The following is a 25,074-nucleotide window of genomic DNA, read 5'->3' on the forward strand; positions in this document are numbered from 1 at the left end:
CCCATCAAGGAAAGAATGTGATGTAACCCGACATTTGCCTCTCAGGGCACGCCCTCTGTCAGATGTTTCGGCCACTGTGATTGGTGGATGTTCTTGACTTTGGGAAGTCAGGGTTGCCATGTTGTGGGACAGTAAAATACGGATCCTTCACACAGATGCAGTAAAATGAATTAATAGAGCCAGAATGAAGGCAGAATGTAATGTTTAATAAGGGATAGGCTGTGAGTCTGCAATAAATGTAGACTCACACTGCTTTTATATATGTAAACACATAAACTGTCACTGTCCGTTTGGTTTCTATCTGTGAGAAAGATGTCAAACATGGACGTGGAGCAAACACTTCTCCTGACTATGGCCGACAGGGGTTCAGGTTATCTGCTTCACGATGTAGAGGATCGGCTCTAACATGTTAAAAGACCGTGGTAGCATGAATGGGACACTACATTCCATGGTGGGATACACTGTGTGTGGGTGGGATCCATGCGGACGGATGTCAAGGATGGGCCATCACGCGTCTCCCATTTGCCGCTCTCCTGAACCCTGGGACTTGTAGTTCTTGCAGCCGCCGGGCGCGCTGGATGTAAACAGTTGGGGAACTACAAGCTCAGCGGTGCCGCGCACGCGCAGTGTGCTGGAAAAGCGCATTAGTCTGAATGATTCCAGGAGCCTGCGGTTGTCGACGGAAACGGGAAAGAGATAAACGTTATTCCGGTAAGTGTAGCTCCTGTGCTTTCTGCGTTACGAGCGGTCCCCCGTAAGAGAGTGTCCCGGGTTTGTCAGCAGCGATCAGGTCAGTCACATGAGGCGGGGACGTTAGAGAACAGTTAGCCCGTCTCTGCTGAGCTCCAGCTACTATCTCATCATCTCGCATAAAGTTAACACAGGCTAACTTCACACCGGTGTAGTCAAAAGGGAAAATGGACTCTTCCATGTGTTATTGTTACAATGAGTTAATAGTTTGACCAAAGTTAGAATGTTTATCCAAACTGTAGAAACATGGTGAAATGAATTGGTCTCTACTGAAACTAGTTAGAGGTAACCATTGACATGTCAGTTGTATGTCGTTTGATCATGAAGCAAATAGAAACAAGTAAAAATTAGTATTATATGTGTACAAAGAAATTCAAAATGGTTAAAGCTTTCTTGCCTGTATGACTGTTAACTGTCTATTCTGTTTATTTTTATCATACAGGAATAGCTGGGATTCAAAAATGGGAGGTTTGTTACTTCAAATATATCTATCTATCCATCTATCCATCTATCTATCTATCTATCTATCTATCTATCTATCTATCTATCTAACTGTCTGTCTGTCTGTCTGTCTGTATGTCTATCTTTTTATCTATCTATCTATCTAGTCACATACTTGCTACTCTGTGTAACTTCCTCCTGCCGTGTATTCATACATTTAAATATCTCAACGCTCATATTTCACAATCCTTTTCTTGTGTTTAAAAAGTATTGTACAATCCCTTCTCTAGCGATAATTATGTTTTTATAATTTTTCCCATTGTTATATTTAAACTTGCGCAAAAATTAAGCAATCTCCTTGTATATGTGAAATCTACCTTGCAATAAATTCAGATTCTGACACAGATGCTGTACGATATTCCAATGTAAAATAGATTTAGTAAAAGTCATACAAATAATGAAGACACTTCCCCTTTTGTTTCAGAGCGCGTGAATAACTTCCCTCCCCTGCCTCAGATTTTGAGAATAAAACCATGTTTCTACCATAACATTGAAGAGGAAATTCCCGCTCCCCACCAGCAGCTGGTGCGCAGAGTCTACACGCTCTGGATGAGTAAGTACTACGACATGCATTCTCACTTTCTAACTTTGTGTTCGTCATTAACCTTTCTGCACATCTCATGTCCTCTGACCTCTGCAGTGTATTCAGGCACGCTGTGCATGAATGTGATCGCGTGTATTGCCTGGTGGGCCGGGGGTGGAAGTGCCATCAACTTTGGCTTCTCCCTGCTCTGGCTCGTCCTCTTCAGCCCCTGTAGTTACACCTGCTGGTTCAGACCACTCTACAAAGCCTTCAGGTTAGTCGTCATCTGGTGAATGTCACAAATAAGAAATTTGACTTTAACTTCAGTTTATTTAACTTGGTCGTTACCCAAAAAGCCTCTGTCCACTTTGCAGGTTAAAGTCTTACATCAGACACACAGCAGTAAGACTTCACATGTAAAAACACGCACAGATATTGCCTGAATGCCAATATTTAACGGTGTGGTCCATAGAAATCACATTATCAAGGTTTATGGAAAATGAAATGAAGACTGACCCACACCCTGTGGGTAATAGGAAGTTGTTCTACATCCGGTGATTGCCAAAAGTGGTCCAAGTAATGATCCCTGTTGAACGCCATGTTTGAATTCAGAACATTAAGATGCAGATGGTATTATTATTGTACACAGCTTCTTAGGACCAATATGATTCATGATTGATGGCAGTTAATAATAGTTATATACTGATCATTGCAGTTATTGTAAGCTTTGAGTATTTAGATCTGAACAGAATAGAAGAAAGTGAAACTCGTAAAGAAGATTGTAAATGTATAAATGGCCTGTTATTTATCATGCAACCAACTTTTCTAACAGTTTTGACAATAAGGGGAGAGCTGAGTTTCGTCTGATATAGTCTAGAGTCTATTAATAGAATTATGGTCTGTACCTATGGTTGTTTTAGAGGCAAAGAACTAAGAGCTTCAATAAGATAAAATAAAATAAACTAGTAGACAAGACAATTTTTTTATTAGTCCCCCAACAAACAAATTTGCTGTCTTTGCAACAAATGGAATAGTAACAATAGTAAGCATCATTAAAAATAAATCAATAAACGTAAGATAAATATTAAAATAGTAAAGAAGAAACATTGAAGTATTGCCAGTATATGAAATCACATCTAAATTTCCGAGAATTCTGTTCTGTCGATCAAGAGAGTTGTGGTTGCAACATCAGCAGGATGTGGAGATGTCTCCTCTTCAGACACTCTGGGTGAATCATTGCTGATACTGAGAAGATGGCTCAGAGTTATTTTATGAGGTTGACTTGAATTGGATCTAGAGCACATGGGAATGGGTTACAACTTGTAACAAATCCAGTTAAATATATCCAACTGGTTAGTAATGAAAATGAAAGTGCAGTAGAGGGTGGGTGGGGTTTGCGTAACCTCTGTCCTGATTAGTTCAAAAAGCTGTTAAACTGGAAGCCTATGTTTTCATCAACAGTGTAAAAATAAAAATCTGATGTTGGTTAATGTCAATCAGAGGAAACTAATGGGTGAACTTAGATTGCAGGAGATCACATTTCTACACTGCATTGGATGTGCTGTTAAATTTAACCAATTATAATGACGTGGTCTGCACAGGTCACAAGATCTGATATCAAATGACTAAAATTAGAATTTAGTTTGCCTAAGATTAAAGAGCATTGATCAAGTGAGCCGTTTTCAGACAGTTTGCCTTTCACACATGCACAACGCAGCGGGAGGTTCTCTGACATGATCACAACAGCATCAAATCCTTCGCATTGTTCAGTTGAGAGGTGGAGCCACCGGGTGCAGCAGACAGAGGCAGGAAGTAACATATTAATTCCGCCGCTAAATCATGTGATTTTGTTGACGCTCATTGCCACAAACTCTCCGGACATCTTCGTCTGGGTGTTCTGTGTTCTTTTAGTTTTTTTTTGCGTTTAGACCCCCCCTGTGTGGCTGTATGTGAGAGCAAAAACGTTAGAGTGAGAGCCTCTGGGCTTTCTGCAAACCTTTTCCGGCCAGTCCCCAAGTAAAAACTGAATGAGCCCATGCGAAAACACAGAAGATCCTCCGCAGGATTCACCATAAGCGAGTGGGGGCATTGGTGTTGTTTTTGACATGTGTCAGACACCAGAATGAAAGAAACCTAATATTTCCGGAGGACAAAAGACATGTCATACACATAGCAGACACTGACGAATGTCCAGAGAGTCTTTGGTGAGAAAAGCCGAGGCCGGTGTCAATGTGGCGTAAAACATAAACGTGTGATCTCTACGTGTGATGTTGTGTCGGAGCGAAGCATCTCCTGCTGTGTTCATGTGTGAGAGGAAACCTCCTGAGAAAGTCTGGAACAAATTCTGCGGACATCCTCATGCTTTCATGTCTGAAAAGATTGAGGGGAACTCTAGGATTATTAGTTACTAACGTATCGTCTTTTTGAATTCTGTTTTTTTTATTTTGTTTGCAGGGCTGATAGCTCGTTCAACTTCATGGCCTTCTTCTTCATATTCTTTCTCCAGTGTGTCTTGGCCCTCATCCAGACTATAGGCATATCTAACTGGGGGACATGGTGAGTGGAATCAAACCAGCTTTGAAGACTGTGTGCATGCCAGTTTTTTACCAGAGTCGTGAGGTAGTCTTTCATGAGAACATTTGTATGATGGAAAGCACATTTCCCAGCTGCCTTGAGTATTGGACAGAGTATCATATAATATAGTATAATAAAGTCATAATATTACAATAATAAAGTCATAATTTAATGAGAAAAAAGTCATTATTTCAAGAAAAAGATAAATCTATTTTAGAAAATGAGCAGCAAGGAGAATCCATGTTCACTGCAGTTCCACCTGTTCCAACAACCAATCTCATTGTTTCCTGAGAAACTACGAAACCTCTTTGAACAGCACACAGATGTAACCAACCACATCCTTGCAGTCGATCACTTACAAACATTTCCTCCACGACAAAAGAGGCCAATTTTTCAAAGGTCTAGTGCTTATTTTTTCAGAACTCTGTATCTTATGCAATACTTTCTCCTGATGCTTATGATAACGTGGTGCTGATGAGCCAAAAGATGAGGAATTTCATTATTTTTGAGACCTATACTGAAGTTGAACTTAACAAGATGCCCCACATTCCTCATTCTGATATTCCCCTGCTACAAGTATGACTTTATTCTGAAAATCAGAGCTTTTTTCCCTCTTCCCTTGACTGTAATACTACAACTTACACATGTCTGCCTGTTTGGAATAAACAAGTTTGAACTTTAACCCTCCCTCCTGCACACTTGCGTTATCATACATAACATTTTACCACTCCCGCAGACAGTTAAAACTCAATGTTTCAGCTTCATTTCAGTTACCGTTCACCCACAAGTGGAATGTTCTCTTTCTCTCTATAGCCTGTGTTCTTGTCACTCGCGCTCTGTAAGAGCAAACAGCGTGCAGGTGCATTCCCGCTACCGCCACAGATTGATTAAACTCTGTCGGAAACACTGCTGAAGTTACATTTTAAATTATTTAAATCTGTGTTTTTATCTTTAACTTCTTTGCCGCGTTGCATGTTAGAGCAAATTGCGTCAAGTTCCACGTGGAACAAAGATGTCTTTCAAATGATAATTGTTATTTATTTATTGTAATTAAAACATTAGTTATATTTACAAGTAATATTCAAGGCCACTAACTGAGCATTGCTTGTGATAACATCACGGTTCACTCAAGAGACAACGTGTGGTGATAATTCAGTGTCACACTTATCATCTGCTGTTTGTCACTCAGCCTGTTTTCTCACTTCTTAATGCCACTTAAATATTTTGGATAATGTTTGTGTTGAATTCACTTTGCTGTATACTAACCGGTACTACTCCATCTCACTGTCACCAAACCATCATAGCGGCTGGATTGCCACAGTGATGTTTTTCAGCACAAATGTGGGCTCCGCTATAGTGATGCTTATCGCAACTCTGCTCTTCACTGTGGTGACTGCTTTAATGGCACTGGTGCTCATTAGGGTGAGTACACACATTCTCTGAAAACATGCACACACTTGTGATTGTGTTCTTTGCCCCCTCGCGCTTATAAAGACACACATACACTGGAAAACACACATGAACACTCATTACCCAAACTTTTCTCACTCTCCCTTTGTTTTCCCGTGGCAGGTGCACAGACTGTATCGCGGCGGTGGTGGGAGTCTGGAGCGCGCTCAGGAAGAGTGGAGCACCGGCCTGTGGAAAAATGCACCAGTGAGGGAAGCAGGGTTCAACGCTGTGGCTCAGACAGCCCAGGGCCCGAGTTTGCCCCAGTACCCTGCAGCAGTGCCAAACTATCCTGACAACAGTCACTGGTGATAGCCAAGCACCGCCTCTAGATGGAGACATATAGCTGGCCATTTCTGTGGTGCCTGTGGAAGCACTCAAAAGTGACACATCATTTCACCTTTACATGACAAAATGCCTATTTAATGCATTCACATTTTTTGAAAGAGATTGTGAGATTTATCAAATCAGAGCTTGTTAAAGCTCTTCACTTTCGTTTCAGAATATACCTTTACATTTCAGCTTTGATTACACACTGATTATTGAGATGAACAAGAAAGATTTTATTTTATTTCAAAAGAAAATTGCTTAAGAATTTGTATGTCTTACAAACACAGGAAACTCAGAAACAGTTTTGTGATAGTATGTGAAGGACGCGTGCCTTATGGACATTTATGTGAGGAGAGTTTTGTGTGTTGACAGCTGCATGCTAGGCAGTGAGCTGAAGAAAAGGGTTGTTTATTTTTCAATTTTGAAACAATAGAAAGTCTTAAAACTGCGATTTATTTTACCTGAAGGAACTATTCTGTGTTTATGTATTTGGGCAGGACTCTAGTTTAGTTTTTATTCATTGTGTTTGATATCTTCACGCATGTCTGCTGTAGCTTTCTTGAAACGCGCCTTACTATTACGTGCACATTTTGCATGTGATAAAATGACTGTCGCCTTAACGATTGCTTTTAAAAAACTGGATTCATGCTTCAGTGAAGCAACATGTAGAAAGATTTAAAAAATGATTGGTGCATAATCCTCCTTTGTGATTGGTCACTGAGCAACTGATGTGCCATAGCACCCTATCTCTCTCCTTGATTTTGATACTGAGGAAGAAGTCACACCCTTACTGGACACGTGTTGTTCTCTGCTTTAGTATTTCCCAGTTTCGATGTTTCCAAATCGGCACTGTTTGCTTTTAGAGGTCAGCGCCCTGCTGTGAAACACCTTATCAGCTGTTGTCACTGTTCCACCCACTTTTCTCTCAGATAGACTGATTTTTTGTTTTTAGTGACTGCAGTGACTGTTTGCATGCAGTTTATCAGGGGTGGGGAACTAAAGAGGATTTTTCTATTTCAAATATACTGACATCATATAACCAATACAACCCGACACAGACTGACTCAAAGAAAAAAATGGAACTGCAGTAAGGTGGAATTTTGCATGTGTCACTGTATGATACCGAATACAGATTAAAACCTCTGATGTCTTTGATTGCAGGTTATTTTACAGATTACTTTTTTTTTTTTTTTGTATTTATATCAGATATTAAATGAAGCATGAGCACCAACTGGAAGGACACGGTGTTCTTCTCATACCTTATTTTTCTTTTCTTGTTACAAAGTGTCCTTCATGGCCAACTGCCAAATGTAGTATTTAGTTTTTCTCTGTTCTTTGATAAGCGACAGACTATTACAGATGTTAAAATAATCTTTAAATATTGCAGCATTTCAATAAATATTCTTACTCATGTGGTCTCTGTCATAGTTGAACATATCGGAATATTTATGACTCAGTATCTGATGAAAAGCCTGTGATGCACGTCTGAGTTTGACGATTCATAAACTCAAAAGTCTACCTCGCTGTCTAGTCAAGTATTAAGCAATGCTGTCACAGCCTGTCTGACAACATGTGTGAATGTAAAGGTTCTCTCACTTGGGTAACAATGTTTTCATGGGAGAAAAAAATCAATTCTACATTGATTATTTGAATATCAGTGGTGGAAAATGTACTCCAACATTTTACATTGACCGTTTTACATTTATATAGATGAAATATCCCAATAACTTTTCTATTTCAGTAAAAGGAAGTAAATACTTGCTTTGAAATACACTTACTAAGTATTACAAGTAAAGGTATCAATGGAGCAATTATTCTCGTTATTGATCACTTTTAAAAATATATATATATTTTAACAGTGCATTGTAAGAATGTAGTGGAGTAGAAAGGTGATATTTGCTGATCTATGTAGTTGAGTAAAAGTGAAAAGTACATTAAAACAAATCTACTTAAGTAAAGTAAAGCTTTTATAACAAAGTGGGCAAATGCACTGCTGAGCAGCCTCGATCATCCTCTTGTCCCATGTGGTGTCTGGTTAGTTGCCATTTCTGCTGTGTGTTTTTTTTCTCTGTATTCCTCATCCTTAGACTACAATTGTTCACCCTGGCAAAGATATAATGTCGTCACATTGATTTATTCATAAGTGTAAGTCAGACAAATTGGAAGAAACTGGGTTTGGGATATTTTTCAATACGCCTGTGAGCAACATTGCAGAACTCCATAAGAAACCTTGAAGTACAATAGAAACCTCATTAAATCTTGGGAGAAGAATGAAGAGTGACGAATTGAAGAGATGGCGTAGCTGGGAAAAATCGAAGACAGTGATTTCTCAAACTTAAAAACATCAGTGTGAGCCCTGTGGCTGTTTTTGGAATAAACTGGATAGCTGGCAACTGGATCGAGTAAATATGTCTATGTTAAGCATTAACAGCAAAAACTATTCTACTCCACTGGCAGTATTTTATTAATCTGACACCTGATAGGTCCAAGATATATATCCTCAATTTAGTTCATGACCAATTATCTTACACAGCACTGTTGAATAATTGAGCAGAGATCCACTTCAGCCATTTCATATCTACAGCACTTCAGATGAAACATGAGGCAGCTCTCTGAGCACAGTTGTTAATGACAGTGTGAAAACCACAGAGCAGATTCCTGTCATGTAGTTTGGTCGGTCTCAGAGTGTTAACCAAAGAGTCTCTGTGTGGGTGTGTGTTTGTGTGTGTTGCCAAAATCCAGACATGTTGGTTCTTTCAAATGCATTTCTTAGACACTGAGAGCTACATATGCATCAAACTGCTAATGAGTTTTTTATTGTTATTATTATTATGGACATGGAAGGCATTTTCCAAATCTTGACACTCTCACTTAACTGTGGTGTGTCTCTCTGAGTTGACTCACTGCCAGAAATGTTCACCCACACATCTGCATGCCAATGACATGTTATCTTTTTTCACAGTAAGAACAGTGTGTGCCTGGATTATAAAATATAGACGAGTAGCCCAAATCAACCTTGGTCACACTATTGAACTGTAAATGATGATGTAACATTTACTGGAGTAAGATAGACTCAGGTTTATTTGGGTTAAGGAAGATATAGGAGTTCTAAAGTTCACTTATACTCTGTATCACCCGTTGAGCGTCATTTAAATGTTTAAATACAAATGTATGTATGGAGTTAATTCTCTAACAGCCACCATGAAGTAAAGGAATAGCACAGAGAACTGATCAATCATTAACACAGCCAGTGATGATGATGAATGTTGTCTTAAATAAACAGAAGTATCCATAAAATGAAATGTGACTGGGGAATGGAGGAGAGGTCACAGTGTTTTCTACTTGTTCCTTGTTGTCGACCATATTTACATGCCTTATTAAGAGTTTGAGGCTGAAATAAAAAAATTCAGTGCGACTAATAAATAGCTGAAAAGAAAAATGTCTTGGCTGTACAAAATATGTTACACAAAGTGTATTCACTTAGGTTGACATTGTACAAAAAAATACATTTACATATAAAAATGTCTTTCCTAGTGTGAATATCCCACCAGAAAAAGTCTTTACACTGAACCTCAGCTGCCATGTTACGGTATGGAAATGATAGACAGTGCAGGAAATTTGCGAGGAGAGGCAGAGCACCTATCAAAAGAATTTATAATGTGAAAATCTTTTCTGAGAAGCGTCTCTCTTCAGATGTACACCTATAGAAAGATAATTAGTGCACTGGCATTGGCCTCCGACTGAATCCTGTAACTCAGCAGAGTCAAATCTCTGACTCATCATTTATGTATCCGAGACCATCCAGACTTGAAATGTTGGCCATAGGTGTGAAGTGGTGCTCGCCGTTCCCTTTGAAGTCCACAGCAGTGTGATTATTATTGGCTGTGCAAGGTCTCCCAGATTCAGGCCCCAGAAGCTTTACCTCTGACGTCCTGTTCTGAATGTGCATGTATTCACACGCCGGCTGCCGCTTCCCCTCGCTCTCGCTGGGGCTCTGGAGCACCGGCGCGAATCTGAAGCACGCCCAGCGTCCTCCACTCCAGATGCAGAATATGACCCCCATCAGAGTGAGGCAAAACACCGAGAGCAGACCCACGGCCACCTCCAAACGAGTCACCCTGCCAGTGTCGCTGTGCGTCTCAGGGGACGACGGGTCCTCTGGTCTCGGCGCAGCTGTGATCACACGGGGAGAAGAGTCCGAGGAATTCGTCACCTCAGTGCCAGGAGTGGTGCTGTCCCCCACTCTAGGTCCAGAGCAGAGCTGTAAACGATAAACCGCCACAGTTCGGTTGTATGTTCTGCCGTTTATCTGCTCTACTGAGTCGCAGGTGTAAAGGCCGGCGTCCGATTCAGAGGCGCCCAAGATGAGGAGGCCACCGCTGTAGATGTAGTATTTGTGGTTGGAGTGAAGTGTTTGGTCAGAGAAACGCCAGACGAGCTGTGCCAAGTTGGAGTGGAGCTGGCAAGACAGCTGGATGTTGTTCTGCGGGACGAGGGTGAAGTCCACAGCTGCAACTGGATCTAAAACACAAACACACGGTTGGTCTCAATGCATCTTATGAAAACAACTGCTGGCACATTGGCTCATCCAAAGCATCTCCAGAGTGATGCATGCAAACGACACACTGTGCGTGAGCATACCTGGCTGAGGACAGCGTGAGACGTCTCCCTCCTTCAGACTCTGCATTGCAGTAATTGGGGCGGGGGGTAAGCTGTGGACCGAGGAGCAGCGCCCAGTGGAAAAGTCCCAGGCACAGTACGGATCCCTGGCCAGGATGCAGTCCACACACGTGTCGTATCGGCTGCAGTTACTGACTGGCATCTGAACAGCACCAAAATCTGAACCTGCGTACAGCAGACCCTAAACACAAACACACAAACACACAATTGTTTGATGTATAGTGTGTAACCTTTATGAAAATGTAATTTGAAATGATATTGATTGGTGGCAGGCTGGCAGCTGATTGTGGATTACGATTACAATTGGATTGTTTAGATAAAATATGCCAATACTCACATTTACTCCTTTAAATAACAATACTTAGATCATATTAACTGTCATTGCTGCTCCTTTAATCTCTATCAGACATTTTATTTATATAGATACTTAAAACATTGACAAACCTCTGCATCTACCTTATATAACATTATATATTGTTATGTATGTGCAACATCTATTTGCCATGAAAAAACTTTTAATGGGTTAACAAACTTAAATCAACCACACTGGACATTAATTACCTTGGTGGATGAGAGGCGCAGGATGCTGATCGGCTCAGGGTTTTCAAACAGTTGAATCTCCTCAATGATGAACATTTCTCCAGCGTAGTTAACAGCCTTCTGAACAAAGCCATTTTCTATCAGGAAGAATTAATCATAGAAAAAGAACATTACAAACAAAGACCTTTTATCAATACCACAATTTTGATGTGCCCTGTCATTATTTAAATGAAATCAATGCATCTTTAGCCAGTGAATAAAAAAGGGAACTGATTGAACAATTGTTTAAGAAACATATAGCCTGTAGCAGCTGTCAACAACGATCAAATAAAATACAGAAAGGTGGAAAAACACTTAACTCTGTGAACAGCTGATCTGTTGTAGTGATGTTTGATATACCAAACAAAAATTCAGGCTGTAGCTGCAAACCCTGAACCGACGAACACATAATTTCTCTGCTTATGAAGCCAGATTTTCAAGGATGTTTTATTTCTTCTTTCAAAAGTTACAAACTCCTACATTAAAGACCTGAACACGTCCAGATTCTGCACTATGAGTGATGAGCTCCTACATGAAAACTAAAGTTCAGAGATTTATTTTCTCATCGTTTTATGTTGCCACAACTGTCAATCAAACACCCGCATAATCCGGCGAAGCAGATGAGACTATTTAAAATCTTAAACTCTCAATAATTAACATTTTAGTTAAAGTTTTCCAAATTTGGAATAACCTTTGATGAATTTTGATGTCATAGAGAACTACTAAAATTTTCAGGGCTCCATGTTTAATCCACTAAAATATTCATACAGAAAATCTAAGCTGAGGAAGACTCCCGCCTCAGCTCTGTTGTTGTGCTTTGTTATGTAACGTGCTTTACCAGTGCCAATAAACATGACAGTGTATCTCTGTCCGTCCAGCGCCAGCACGCTGTCCACCACAATCCGAGTCAGCAGAGCTCCCCTCTTGACCAGCAGCGGCCCTCCTGTCAGCGGAGGAACAGCCTCGTCCATGAGGGGACGGTCTCTGATGAACTGGAGGGTTTTGTCAGGAAGGTCCAGAGAGCGGTTCATCCCCATTTTGCGAGCCACATCATTGACGCACTGCAAAACAGAACCACAGTTAAGGACTGTGCTTTATTAGGGCATAATTTCTGGCTGCAACAGTCGTGACCCTACCGCTCCTGGTCTGGGGACTGGCACTTCTCCGGTGTACATCACCCACTTCACATGCGAGGTCTCCACGGCAACAGGTGTCTTGAACTTTCCCTCATTGAAAACGTTTCTGATGTCAGAGACGCTGTACGCGCACACAGCAGAAACCTGGGACAAACTCCTGGAAACACCCAATCAAACACATTTGGTATAAAAGCAAAAAAAAAAAATTAAAACTTTATTTACAGCGCACACAAAATCCCCATTACAAAGTGCTTTACTGTGGTGACAAAAATTTATATGAACTACAACAACTGATATATTTCTATGACTGGATAATAAATGTTAAAATCTTGAATGAATACAAATATTAGGTGTTAAATACCTTATATCAAAATAAATCGATCAAGTCAAACTCAACATCTCATGATTTTGTTTAAGGACACCGTTGTTGTTTCTCCAAAATGACTTTCTTCTAATGTGGGGAACATAAAAACTACAGGATTTGACTGAGTACTCACGATTGCGGTTTGAAGACAGCGTAGAAGACGCTCTTCCTCCAGTCCTCGTGCTTCAGCAGGAAGACATCCTGGACAATTGGGGGCAGGCTGGGTTCAGGGAGGGAACAATCCAGACGAGCTTTCAGAAACGACGTCCATTTCCTCTGCAGCGTCCGCTGGCCGCCCATATCCCCCTGAACACAGAGCAGAGCACTCAGTCATGTGCACATGTTCCCTTCAACAATAACAACAAGCAGACCTGTGTCCGACAGGGGCCTCTGAAGATGATAAAGGTCTTGAACAAATTATTACTTTATGTAACCTCCGCCGTGGAGGTTATGTGTTTGCCACTGTGTGTTTGTCTGTTTGTTTGTCAGCAGGATTATGGAAGAAATACAGAATGGATTTCCATGAACCCTTCGTGGAAAGATGGGATATGGTCCAAGAAAGAACACATTCAATTTTGACCCAGATCCAGATTGGAGGGCAGAGCCAGGAATTTCGTTCATCACTTTCTTTAACACTGCCAGATAGGGCGTTTTCAGTATTATCACCAATTCCCCAAACAATAATTAATGGATCTTGTGTTATGTTATGGGTGTGTTATATTTGTTACCTTGCAGACACGGGCCACTCGTGACACTGTGACTTTGCTGTAGAAGTCGTACTCCATGGCGTTCTCGCTGAAGAACAGGTACACCTTATCATCGTCACCATCTGAACTGTCAAAACTCTCCCCAACAAAGTCCATGTAGACGAAGTTAGGCTCTGAAATCACAGAACATGAAGTAAGGATAAATGCAAAAAAGGCAGATGACGCCACATACTTTCAGTTCCCTCTGAACTATGCACTTGATTATATGAAACTTTAAAAGTAAAAGGAATGTTTTGCTGCAGAGGAACTCACCACTGAGCCAGGAGCTCTTAAACTCAGTGCGGAGGGCCAAGTTTGAACTGCGCAGGACCACAGGCTCGGAGCCCAAGAAGTTGATGGATGTAGCAGAATACAGGTCATTTCCTGCTGGACAGGAAATAGAGTTGAGGAAAAAGTTCCTGGAAATCAATTACTCGCATGAAGTTAGAACAATATCTCGTTAATATGGCGAATAATGAAGTGATCCGACTGTTTCAGTGCATGTGTTGAGCGTGGAGGCAGCAGCAGCAGCAGCAGCAGAGATATTAGATGTTACATTTATAGCCTGGTCCTGTGGCCTTTCAAGTCGGCCCACAGTTATCGTGAACTTATCTTCTTTTTTTCAGTTGGTGCACTTTGAGCGTTCAGCATTATTCTGTGCTCTGTTCCCTTTGGCAGCAAACGTGACTCAGACACTCACCAACCATGAGGGAGGAGTATCTCTGGAAGGGATCAAAAGGACACTTCCCCTTCCCCTCCTCCTGCTTTCCCTGCAGCTTCAGCTGTCCGCTTACAAAAGTCTGTTGAAAAACAAGAGGGAGAGAGCAAAGGAAAGAAAGACTGAGCCTTTTTCAACCAGAGATTCAGGTCTTATCTAGATTGAGCCCATTCACTGTATTTACACTATTACTCACAATTAAGAGCTATAGCCAACATTTCTCCTGCCTGTTTTTTTTACTTTTTATTTTGTCAGAATGATACCATGCAGATTATAGAGATCTTCTTTAGTAAAAAATGAACCTCAGGCCTGCCTCTTTTTTCCCCCTCAAATTTACATTGTTGTCTTTCTGCAGTTGCCCATAGGAACCATCCAATTCTCCATGGTGAAGCTTTCAAGTGTGTTCAGTCCTCTGAGGATTGAGCTCGCTGCCAAAATAAACCGCAGTCATGAGCCGCTGCATGTTGTCGAACAATGAAAACCAACAAAGACAATAAATAAGAAAACACCGACTGCATGCATCGCAACCAGATCCACTGTAGCAGAAAGGAGAGAATGCGTGACACTCGTTTGTGTTACAGGATGTGAGTTAGTCAAATCCTTTTTGAATAAAGAACAAACCCATACTGACCATTACATTACCAACAGAAGCTTTGTATACAGACAGCAACATGCAACCACAGATATCTGCATGAATTAAGAATTAGTTGGGTGATGTTTCATATTGTCAACACATCACATGAGGAAACCAACAAAGAAGCAATGCTACTAACTTGTTATTGTACAAGTGTGTGTAGCCTGATGGACTTCACAAATCCCTCTATTTGTTATACAAAAAGCTATAAAACACTTTATTGAGCCACACCATTACATTTAGCTTAGTCCCCCCCCCCCACACACACACACAGAGTTGTGTCTCCATGAGCTAAGAAGACTTAACATTGACTTACATTGATTTCCTGTACACTTACTCTAACCCTCTAACCCTAACCCTAACCCATAACCCTTAACCCTTAACCCTTAACCATATTTATTAATAGCCTGACCTTAACATAAAACGAACCTAAACTTAAACGTAGCACAAAACTCAAACCTAACCTTAAATCACGTCTTCACCTTAAAATGTAAATTTAGGTTTACGTTACGATTTATGGAATTTTTTGTCCCCATGAGGAAGACAAGTCCCCATAATGATACTGTGTAAGCAGGTTAGTAGGTCCTCACATCGTGAGGAATACCTGGACCTCCCCAACGCACGCACACACACACACACACACACACACACACACACACACACACACACACACACACACACACACACACACACACACACACACACACACACACACACACACACACACACACACACACACACACACACACACACACACACACACACACACACACACACACAGTTGTCCTGCCAAAAATACTAGAGCACCAGAAGTGTATCCACTCCTTAAAATAGTTCCAAATAAATGTCCTGTTTGAGTAGTTCAGTGGTAGTAGTAAAAACTACATTGCCCAGTTTGGTCCCCTTTTAGGGAACTACATTTCTGAGACATTTGTTTAGCTTAAAAGCTTCAGTAGGAAAAATGGGCCACAGAGAGGTAAATTCGTTTTTCATGGCATTTTTTGACAATAAAAACAGTAGAAGTGATTAATAAACATATAAAACAACTTATACAGATCTAAAAGAGGCAAAACTACTGAACCTGAGTGAGTCTTTCATAATATCTTCCCTTCACATAAACAGGGTCAGTTTTTAAAATCCTCTAATCTATGCATATATTCTAGACTTACCATATAATCACATGTGGGGCTAAAAGCATTGGTGCCGCACACATACATCGCAGTGTCATTCACTCTATGCAGGGTTCGAATGTAGTTGCGGCATTCCACCTGCAACGAGATCCAGCCAAGAGAATGCCAAGGTCAGAGCTTTGTTAGTTCAGCCACAAAAAATACAAACATGCCACAAACATATAGTGACTGCCCGGCATGCCAGGAGTCGAGCTGGGGACCAAGAGGTCAATGCCTTTATTTGGTCTTTCAGTACGAAGCTGGAACTACAGCACTTCAAAGACTTGAAAACCCACTCCCTTATAAATGATTTACAAATGCACTGAGATAAATTGCGTGGGGGAGTAAATCGTTTTCAGTCAGGAGTCCTCATTAATGCTTGTGTTCTTGCCCCAGTTAGTGTGTGTGAGCTGTGTTTTGAAAGGTGGCGCACGAACCTCAGCGTGTTTTCCCTTGTACGTGCACTCCCTCTGCTTCTCCTCGGTCACTCGCTGGTACACCTGCATCAACACAGGGAGAGTGTTTTGTCAAAGCACGTGGGAACATGTTCGCAACCCCCCCCACAACAGCACGACAGCCGCTCGGCCTGTTTACACTCGCACATCAGTTTGTGTCGCGAGCAGGGACAAATCCCTCCTCCGCTCAATCAACAGGGCGCTGTAGCAGGTTCAACAAGACCAGTATTCATAAAATACTTTCTCATGCAAATAAACACAGGTCAAGCGGAGAACAGTGTGGAACGAGAGCAGCCAATGACCAGTTTGTGATCTGATCTTTGACCAGAATACACTGCAGTCAACTGGCAGACGGCCACCTTGTCAAAAAACACTGAAAGTTGACAGGCGTAGGCCTAGGGCTAATCGAGACGCAGCTGATCACTGGGCTGGGAGACCAGAGAAACTCGGTATTTCACTGTTCTTCTTCTGCCTCTGAGCGAGTGAGTGGGGGCGGGTATGGCTACATCGAGTGGGTCATTCTGTGCATGCAATAAAATAATGAACGCCTTAATTCCACAAAGTAATCATCCTGCGTTAACTTTGACAGCCCTAATATAAAAGTAAACCAGTCCCTTAATTTTCTTGACTTCAATTCTAGTTTCGACCTGTAACAGGATCTAAATATCATGTGCATATCAATAGGGGCTCTGCAGGCACATGTGAGTTTATCAATTTGACAACAGCCTCACACGGAGCATCACGGATCTGACTCGGCTCATTTCCTAAGCAGATTTCGTTGACATTTTCTTACCACAGACTTTCTCACTGAGATGTCGTCGATGTCCAGAGCGTATATGGCCTCTCTGGCTCCCAGCAGCAGCACGCCCAGGTCGTCTCTCATCAACATAGTGGAGTAGTTAGAGATCCCCTCCTCTCTGAACATCTTCAGCTCATCTGAACAGGAGAAAATCTGAATCAACACTTACATTTTACTCCCAAATTTTTACCTGCTGCATTTTTGGTAAAAAAACGCTTCCACAGCAGAAGCAGAACAGAAATTCAATTCAATTTAATAAGAGTGTCCCAGCCGGCATATGATCCAAGCATATGGAGGCACTTGTTCATGTATCTTGGTTGAACTATTCTGCTACCAATTCTGGTGTTTACTGGTCCATAGCAGGAGTAGAGACACTTATTCAACACAATAGGAGTAATGTCATTATATCTTGTAGAGGCAGTGAGACTTAGAGACTTACTCTGATACGGGACAGTCTTGCGTGGGGCACAGTAGTGAGTGTTGAGTGCACCGAGTGAAACATGGAGCATCAATCCACAGACGATGCTCAGAGCTTTGAGAAGAGACATGGCTCAGGATCCAGGTTTGTCTCAGTGTGGAAGAGCTGCAAGATCCAGCTCTGCCACCGCAGCATTAATCAGAGAGAGAACATGGTCCAAGGTCTGAGTCCAGACGCTGTTACGCTGCGGGGACGCCGCTGCCCCGGACATGTGCCGCTCAGGCACGAGTGGTGTGTTCACAGATGTTCATGCGGATGTTTAACCAGGCCTGTAGAGCGCAGCTCAGCCTGCTTTCAGTGTGAAGTCCTGCGTGGTGTGTATCTATGTCGGTGTTAGCCTCCAGCGAAGAGCTAATGAGCTGCTGGTGTCCTCTCTGGAAGGAGGAGCAGAAGCCATTCTCTCTGGCTACTGGTGAAGGATGTTGGAGGTGATCAATCTCATGGTTCCACTTTCTAGAGAAGATATGAAAACATTTATCAATTAAATGTTAAATGAGGCACATTGTTCAGCCTCTACCATCTTATATCTCACCACTGTTTGATGAATCATTGCTGATTATTACATGCAGCTACATAGAAATGCTCTTTTCAGTGGTAGTCCTGTGAAGGTGTTGGTGTCCAACAACGCTGCTGCATCTTTGTTGCAGCAGGGAGAGGCGGTGGTCTAGTGGCAGAAACTTGGACTATGGGCAGAGAAGGTCTTTGGTTCGTCTCTGGTTCGACTCCACGGAAAGTCTCCCTACCCTGTCTAGTGCCCCTGAGCAAGGCACCTTACTCCCCCAACATCTGCTCCCCGAGCGCCTGTACGCGGCTGCTCACTGCTCTGTGTGTACTGCACAAGATGGGTCAAAAGCAGAGATTAAATTTCCCTACCTGCATGTGTGTGCCTTTGCATGACTGTGCATGTGTTTGGGATGAATAAATGCATCTTAATCTTAATCTGTTCTAATTATCTAGTATTTATTCAACTGCACACTGTGACAGTCAGCAAGAATGACAGAAAGATAGACTTAGATGATAACAACCGTAAAAAAGTATCTAGCTCTTTAAAGGAAGGCACCAGAGAAATTTTGCATTGAACTCCACGATTACAAATAGAATTGTAAAGCTGAGATATCTTGAGTTTAAGACCCTTTAATGTATCAAACTCCAAAAACACTGAATCCTACAAGTCCCATAATACAACTCAAGACCATCTTCAATTAGACCATGTCAGTGATTTGTTAACCTGTACCAAGGAGCTTACGTTTTCATCTTTTTTTGTTCATAAATTAGCAGGATTACGCAAAAACTACTTGAAATTGGACTAAGAAAGAAATCATCCAACCAGGATTTCTTTTCACTTTCTTTAACGTTGAGAGATAAGAAGGTATTTTTTTTAACATTATCATTGATTTCTCAGAGAATAATTCATAGATGTTGATGAAAAAAAACAGACATGTTTATGGGACTGATATTCATGTGTATGCGCAATCTGGTGCAGATAAAAATATGGATCTAGTGAGTTGAAATGTGGTTTCTTAAGGGGACTGCTGGTAAGGTAAAAATGTTCGACCTTAATTAACAACCAAACATTTTAATGTATGTAAATTTTAAGATACAAAACAGAGTTTAAAAACTGTGAGGAAAGAGATAGTAACTTTAAGTTTTGTTTACTTCCTTAGTTTTAAAAATGGGTTCGTCAAAGACAGGCACAGACACGATTTTATTGTCACACCAGAGAAATCAGGCATAACTGAACAGTGTTAAAAGTTGAGCAGTAAACCATCAAGTTCACAGCGTCAACTGATGTTCATGAAAATCTGCAGAGTGCCATGCTGCCCACCAACCCCCCCCACACTCTCTCTTCCTCCTCCACTCTCTGTCTCTTCCTGCCCTCCTCCCCGATAAGAACCTGCTTCCTCTGGGCTCAGCGGGGTTCAGGCAGCAGAGGGGGATCAGGTTTGGGCATGCATACAGATCACAGTACTCACTGCTTTAGCGCCCCATCCCTACCCTGGGATTCATGCTGAATTGAGACTTCGCAGCTTCTTTGGCGAGTTTCTGACTGTTTTGACTAACTGAGCGGGGCAGCCTCATTCAAAATTCATCAAGGCATGTTTTTTTCCCCTCCCCTCAGAATAACACACAAAGCACACTTAAGAGCAGTCTCACAAGGTAAAAACTATGCTCTTATCTTTTTGCTTCAAAGCAGCAGCCTCCCACAGCTGCTTCGTGAGTGCTATTCAGATTTTAGCTCGAAGAGGAAAAGAAACACAGCACATCTCATGGAGATGGAAGCCTTTGAAATGTCCGCGCCTGCCAACACAAACCAAAAATGACAGCATCCATATTTCCTCGAGAGGCCGCTTGTTGTTCACTCTGAACAACCTCAGGTTTGAAAAGTGGATTTTGCAACAGGCTGCCGCGCTCCCACCTTGTTGTTACTTGAAACAGCAGGACGAGTTGCTGCATGTACAGGACGAGTCTTTTGTCAGAGCACCCCCCACCACCCCACCCTTAGCCTGTAGTTTGAGCTCCACAACTGGATGGAAAGACTGAGCAGGTGTTTCCCTCAGCGTGTGACAGACACTTCTACACGGTGCCGACAGGCAGGTATGGCTACAATAACAAGAGAAGCATTCAGCAGTTGTCCCTGCTCTCTCTTCCTTTGTTTATCCAGGGTCATACTCACACACTGACATTTGTGAGTGCATGCGTGCATGTGTGTGTGTTTGTATTTTGGGGGTGGGGGTGGGTGAGCAGTTGAGGTTTTTACAAGTCACTTGCTGTTCACAGCTCAGACCATTGTGCTTTGTATGATCTCACAGACTGAGATCATAAAACAATTGGCAATGAGGACTTTAATTATAAAAACAAATCTTTCAAGTAATTTTAAATGTTTTTGGCACAACTTCTTTAACAGTGGTTTATAAATAATGTATCACCTCTGCCATGGAGGTAGATAGATTGCCTAGATGGATGCATATATATAAATAGATTTAATGCATTGTGCAGCAAATTTGTACATAAGTTTTGTAAAGTGTTTGTGATTTTCTGCTCATGAAAAAGAGTTTAAAACCACAACCTTCCCTCAGGATCCGACATCTGTCCTGAAACTTAAAAAATAAAAAGTATAACATTTAATACTTGATAATCATCAATATCGGTTGATAATCATTTTTTATAAATCTTAAGCCATATTGTCCAGCCCTACTCGCTAATCAGGTGTCAACACTGTTCTTTCTTAAAGTATGAATCATCATTCCTTTCAGACTTTAGTGACAAAAATCCCATTAAACCACATTGCACTAGGTTGGATCTCTCCACTGGGGGAAAAGCATAGTTTGTGAGAGAGTGGAGTGAAGTCCTGCTTCACTTTTGGATCTATGCTGATTCCAGTAAATCCAGCAAAACCTGTTCAAAGATCAGTTATTAAGCACACAGCCGTTTAACACAGCTCTCCATTTTTAGATCATATAGGACAAGGTGCAGAATATCCCTTGTATCCCTTGACATTGCAACTCAATGTCCACCCCATTGTTAGATTATACAGCACCTTGACACTCACCTCCTTAGGAGAATTAAATATGTATTTCTGACGTTGTTTGTGTAGTAGACAACAGTATTTGCGTGAGGTGAACAACACTCAACATGACATTTGAAGCACTGGTTGCATGTGAAAACAAGCAGCAGAATGCAAAGGTTCAAAGGCTGCGCACGAGCTGGTACAATACGATGGAGAAGGCTTACAGCAGCGTCTCCAGAGACTCCCAGCACTTGAAGCACAGGGGATATTTATAGCCTGCTCAGGAGCTTCCACTGTATCTACAACACCTCTACGATGGAGTCTCACCACAATTACATGCAGCGTACAAAGTAAAACCCCAAGCGTGCACAGACAAGCACCCTGCTGCCATCCCCGTGAGTCATAACGAATCCAGACCCTAAAAAAGCTGTCTGAACAAACAGCTGGAGTGAACTGTGACTTTGTGAGTCGAGCGTACGCCCTCATTTGTGTGACAGGCTTTATGTTGTACTGTACGGGGCGAGGCCTCCTCCTCCTCCTCCGGGCTCTAACTGATTCACGTGAACAGCTGACTAACTGGTCTGCAGGTTGGTTGGTTGACTGCTTGCTGACCGTCTTCCTGCCTCAGTCTCAGTGAAATTCCACATCAGGCCGATGGGTAAGCTGGCTGTGAAACAGTATTCCATCACATGGGGTCTAAACAGGATACCAGTTGTGGGATGGTGTTTCACCTTTGACACTGCTTGTGTCGCCAAACTCTTGTTGTGAAACTCACGTTGGAAAACACACCCCAGTTCAGCGCCGGGTTATATTTTTTAAAAGCTCAGATGGTCGAAAGCAAACCGCTCTTTTTGGAATAATGACAGTAGCCCGCCGCCGTTTTGACGCGCAGGCAAGTTGTAATCAGCGGGAACATCTTACTTCAAAAACATGACGTGTGTGCAGTTTTTCTCAGTGTGCATCATCAGGCAAATGGAAAATGACCACTCAAAGCATGTAGCACAACTGAAGGTGACAAGCAAACAACAGAATGAAGATGCAACAACCTAAAAAACCTGCTCTGACAAATAAGTTGTCATTGATGAGACAAATCTGGTTTAGTGTAACCACACGCTTGAATAAAGAGACACAGACACGCACACGCACACACACACACAGACAGACACATACAGAACCAGGCAAGTCCCAGCAGGAGTTTGGCCACAAAAGGAAAATATGAACAGCCCAAACACGTCTGCCTGCTCCACCAGTGATGTGTGACAAGTTCACTGACAGACAGGAACAACCAAGAAAACAAAATGTGACAACGACTTAAAGCTAAAATGGAAACCAAGGAACTGTTTTCATCACACCGAGATAGACTCGTTTAATTCAAATCTCCTACAACCAACAATCATTTTCAATTATTACTCAATGACTTAGTTTTTTATTGATTAGGGGACAAACTTCTTTGCCTTTAAAATGTCAAAAGAAATGTCAAAAACTTTTTCTAGAAGCTGAACGAGATATCTTCAAATGTCTTGTTTTGTCCGACATAAAGATATTCAGTTTGCAATCAAGGAAAAAAAATAAACATTCTCACATTGGAGAATCTGGAACAGGGTAATGTTTCTCAATTCTTTCCTTGAAACATTAATCAATTATTTAAAAGTCATCAATTATCTTATTCTGCCACTTATTTCAGGTGTAGTGGTGAGTGAATGGTGCAAGGGCCTGCTGTGACCCATTACAATGTTTCATGGATATAGAAAAGCCAAAAACTGAAGGTTTACCTCACACCTCCAAATCAAACCTGCTTCATCGGATCAGTTCTTTTAAACAGGTGCCTATAAAGTCTTAAAAGCGCCATGTGAGCCGATCATGTGAAAAACAAAATAACCTAAGGATTTCCTCCCCTGAGGTGTTTCTCCAGACTAATGTTCAAGTCCTACAAACTGTCCATCTGATCACAAGCAACTGGGTGAAATGTATGAACTACACCGCTGCAGTTTCAAACAAACAAGTGTCAAAAAGTGGACATGAAGTGTATGCACATTTTAAAGTGAAGCATAGAGGAAATGTGCGTCATTGCCAGGTGAGACCACAGAGGTCTGGTGGGTTATTTGTAGTGTAGCTGCTCTGCTGTTAGGATGGCAGCTGAAACTGGGCCATCCCCCTGTGCAAAGCCCCAGCAAGTGTGGTGACACTCAGTTCTGTAAGATCTGCTCCCTCAGTCACACACACGCATCATGAGCTATGATTCTCTCCCACGCTTGAGCTATCACTCCCAAGGGCTTTGTGATAAGGTGAATAATGCTGTTGAGAGTTTAAATCAGTCATATGAATGATTATCACAATAGTTGTTACATTTTTATTTACTAAGAAAAGGTTGAGGTTTTAAACACTTGACACACCAATACAAATGAGGTAGAGCATTAATATACCGCTTCACTGTGTTAACACATTGCTTAATGAATATATTGAAAAATATTGAGCCTTGGATATATTTACTATTCATTAAAGTATATTAATTATTGATATTGTTTTATCATCCAGCCCCTACCCTCAACTTTAGAGCATCCAGTTACATTCACTCATAACGTGCACTGTTAGTTGATGATTGATGAAGTCAATTATTTTTGATTACGCAAGAATGTAAGCATTTCCAGAATAGTTTACAAATTAAAAAGGTGTGCCACAGTTTCACAAGTATTTACTGTATTCTTTTGTGTTTTTAACATTTTACCTTAAAGGGTCTGAAAATCCAATGGATCAACGGCTGGTTTAGTGCAAGTAGTTTGGTTTGTGGTCCAGACAAATGTTCCCGCAGGATTATTTCCACCTCTCACTCACTCCCGAGTGTGTGTGTGTGTGTGTGTGTGTGTGTGTGTGTGTATGTGTGTAGGTGTCCTGAAGCTGCACCGTGCAGCGACCCCAGCAGACACCGCCCTGGATCAGCGACACCATCTGGGGCGGTGGTGGGTGAAGTGTGTTGGATCCTACTACTGCTTAGTCTGCCTTCCAGCTGCTATTATTAGATTAGGATCCTATAATCTTTAGATAAGACAGAGAAGTTACACAGTGCTGTTTGTCTGCATGCGCTCCCCCCATTCACACAGGCTGACAATCCTGTTCCTCCGTGGATAACAGACAATCACTACCCACCGGGACAAACCTGCGCGCAAACAAGTCCGTGCGTAAAAGTCCGAGGCGCGGCTCTTGTGTCCCTCACTCACCGGGGCTGAGCTGAGCTGTCTGGGCTGTGTGCAGCAGTAAACACCCTCCAGTCTGCCGCTGCTCTCCTGCTCCTGCTCGTGCTCCTGCTCCTGCTCGTGCTCCTGCTCCCGCTCCACCTGTAACGTTCACTCCTCATCTAACTCCTGCAGGCGCAGATTATCCTGCAGCTCCCCTCGGTAGGCAGCGCCTGATCATGTGACTTTTGATTGGAGCTTACCTCAAGAGCGAGCACTCACTTTCCAACCAATCAGACGAGACCGCAAAATGATATACGAAATAATGATTTTTAATTATTGTCATTATCATAATTTGTGTGCGTGCGTGTGCGTTTGTGAGTTTCTTACTCATGTTGTAGGGACCTTAATGTATATCCACCTTATGGGGGCTTTTCTTCCAAACGATGACAAAAAGTCTATATACTAAAATCACTAAATTTTAAAGTGAAGACATGTTAAGATTAGTTTC

At 41.8% G+C, this 25,074-nt stretch overlaps 2 protein-coding genes across 7 annotated transcripts; one reads left to right on the top strand and one right to left on the bottom strand.

Annotated features, from left to right (window-relative positions):
* The first annotated feature begins 577 nt into the window (after positions 1-577).
* On the top strand, positions 578-7,538 carry scamp4 (secretory carrier membrane protein 4). 2 transcript variants are annotated; one of them, XM_053430836.1, is made up of 7 exons: positions 578-711; positions 1,193-1,218; positions 1,676-1,804; positions 1,892-2,048; positions 4,229-4,330; positions 5,653-5,770; positions 5,921-7,538. In XM_053430836.1, exons 2-7 carry the CDS (start codon positions 1,212-1,214, stop codon positions 6,107-6,109), a joined length of 702 nt encoding a protein of 233 aa, XP_053286811.1. In that variant the 5' UTR covers positions 578-711; positions 1,193-1,211; the 3' UTR covers positions 6,110-7,538. The 2 variants fall into 2 exon arrangements, with proteins under 2 accessions (XP_053286811.1, XP_053286812.1); XM_053430837.1 differs by having other exon boundaries at positions 655-790.
* Positions 7,539-8,242: 704 nt separating this feature from the next.
* si:ch211-129c21.1 (uncharacterized protein LOC563087 homolog) lies at positions 8,243-24,782 on the bottom strand. 5 transcript variants are annotated; one of them, XM_053430834.1, is made up of 14 exons: positions 24,609-24,782; positions 17,847-18,338; positions 17,402-17,544; positions 16,591-16,653; positions 16,154-16,252; positions 14,333-14,432; positions 13,906-14,016; positions 13,615-13,766; positions 13,020-13,192; positions 12,523-12,679; positions 12,225-12,447; positions 11,369-11,484; positions 10,769-10,988; positions 8,243-10,648 (listed from the first exon to the last, which is right to left on the bottom strand). In XM_053430834.1, exons 2-14 carry the CDS (start codon positions 17,953-17,955, stop codon positions 9,891-9,893), a joined length of 2,424 nt encoding a protein of 807 aa, XP_053286809.1. In that variant the 5' UTR covers positions 17,956-18,338; positions 24,609-24,782; the 3' UTR covers positions 8,243-9,890. The 5 variants fall into 5 exon arrangements, with proteins under 5 accessions (XP_053286809.1, XP_053286804.1, XP_053286807.1 ...); XM_053430829.1 differs by having other exon boundaries at positions 13,906-14,019; XM_053430832.1 differs by having other exon boundaries at positions 13,906-14,019; positions 24,548-24,782.
* Positions 24,783-25,074: the final 292 nt, after the last annotated feature.

Source organism: Pleuronectes platessa, chromosome 9, assembly GCF_947347685.1.
Source record: "Pleuronectes platessa chromosome 9, fPlePla1.1, whole genome shotgun sequence".
In the NCBI taxonomy this organism is placed as follows: domain Eukaryota; kingdom Metazoa; phylum Chordata; class Actinopteri; order Pleuronectiformes; family Pleuronectidae; genus Pleuronectes; species Pleuronectes platessa.

Excerpts from the sequence above, each read along its gene's own strand:
- scamp4 (XM_053430836.1), top strand. Across the intron at positions 2,049-4,228 it reads CCACTCTACAAAGCCTTCAG|GGCTGATAGCTCGTTCAACT; the intron begins GTTAGTCGTCAT and ends TTTTGTTTGCAG. Across the intron at positions 5,771-5,920 it reads TGGCACTGGTGCTCATTAGG|GTGCACAGACTGTATCGCGG; the intron begins GTGAGTACACAC and ends TTCCCGTGGCAG.
- si:ch211-129c21.1 (XM_053430829.1), bottom strand. The coding sequence starts at position 17,955 with ATGTCTCTTCTCAAAGCTCTGAGCATCGTCTGTGGATTGATGCTCCAT. Across the intron at positions 17,545-17,846 it reads CAAGACTGTCCCGTATCAGA|ATGAGCTGAAGATGTTCAGA; the intron begins GTAAGTCTCTAA and ends TCTCCTGTTCAG. Across the intron at positions 13,767-13,905 it reads TAAGAGCTCCTGGCTCAGTG|AGCCTAACTTCGTCTACATG; the intron begins GTGAGTTCCTCT and ends CTGTGATTTCAG.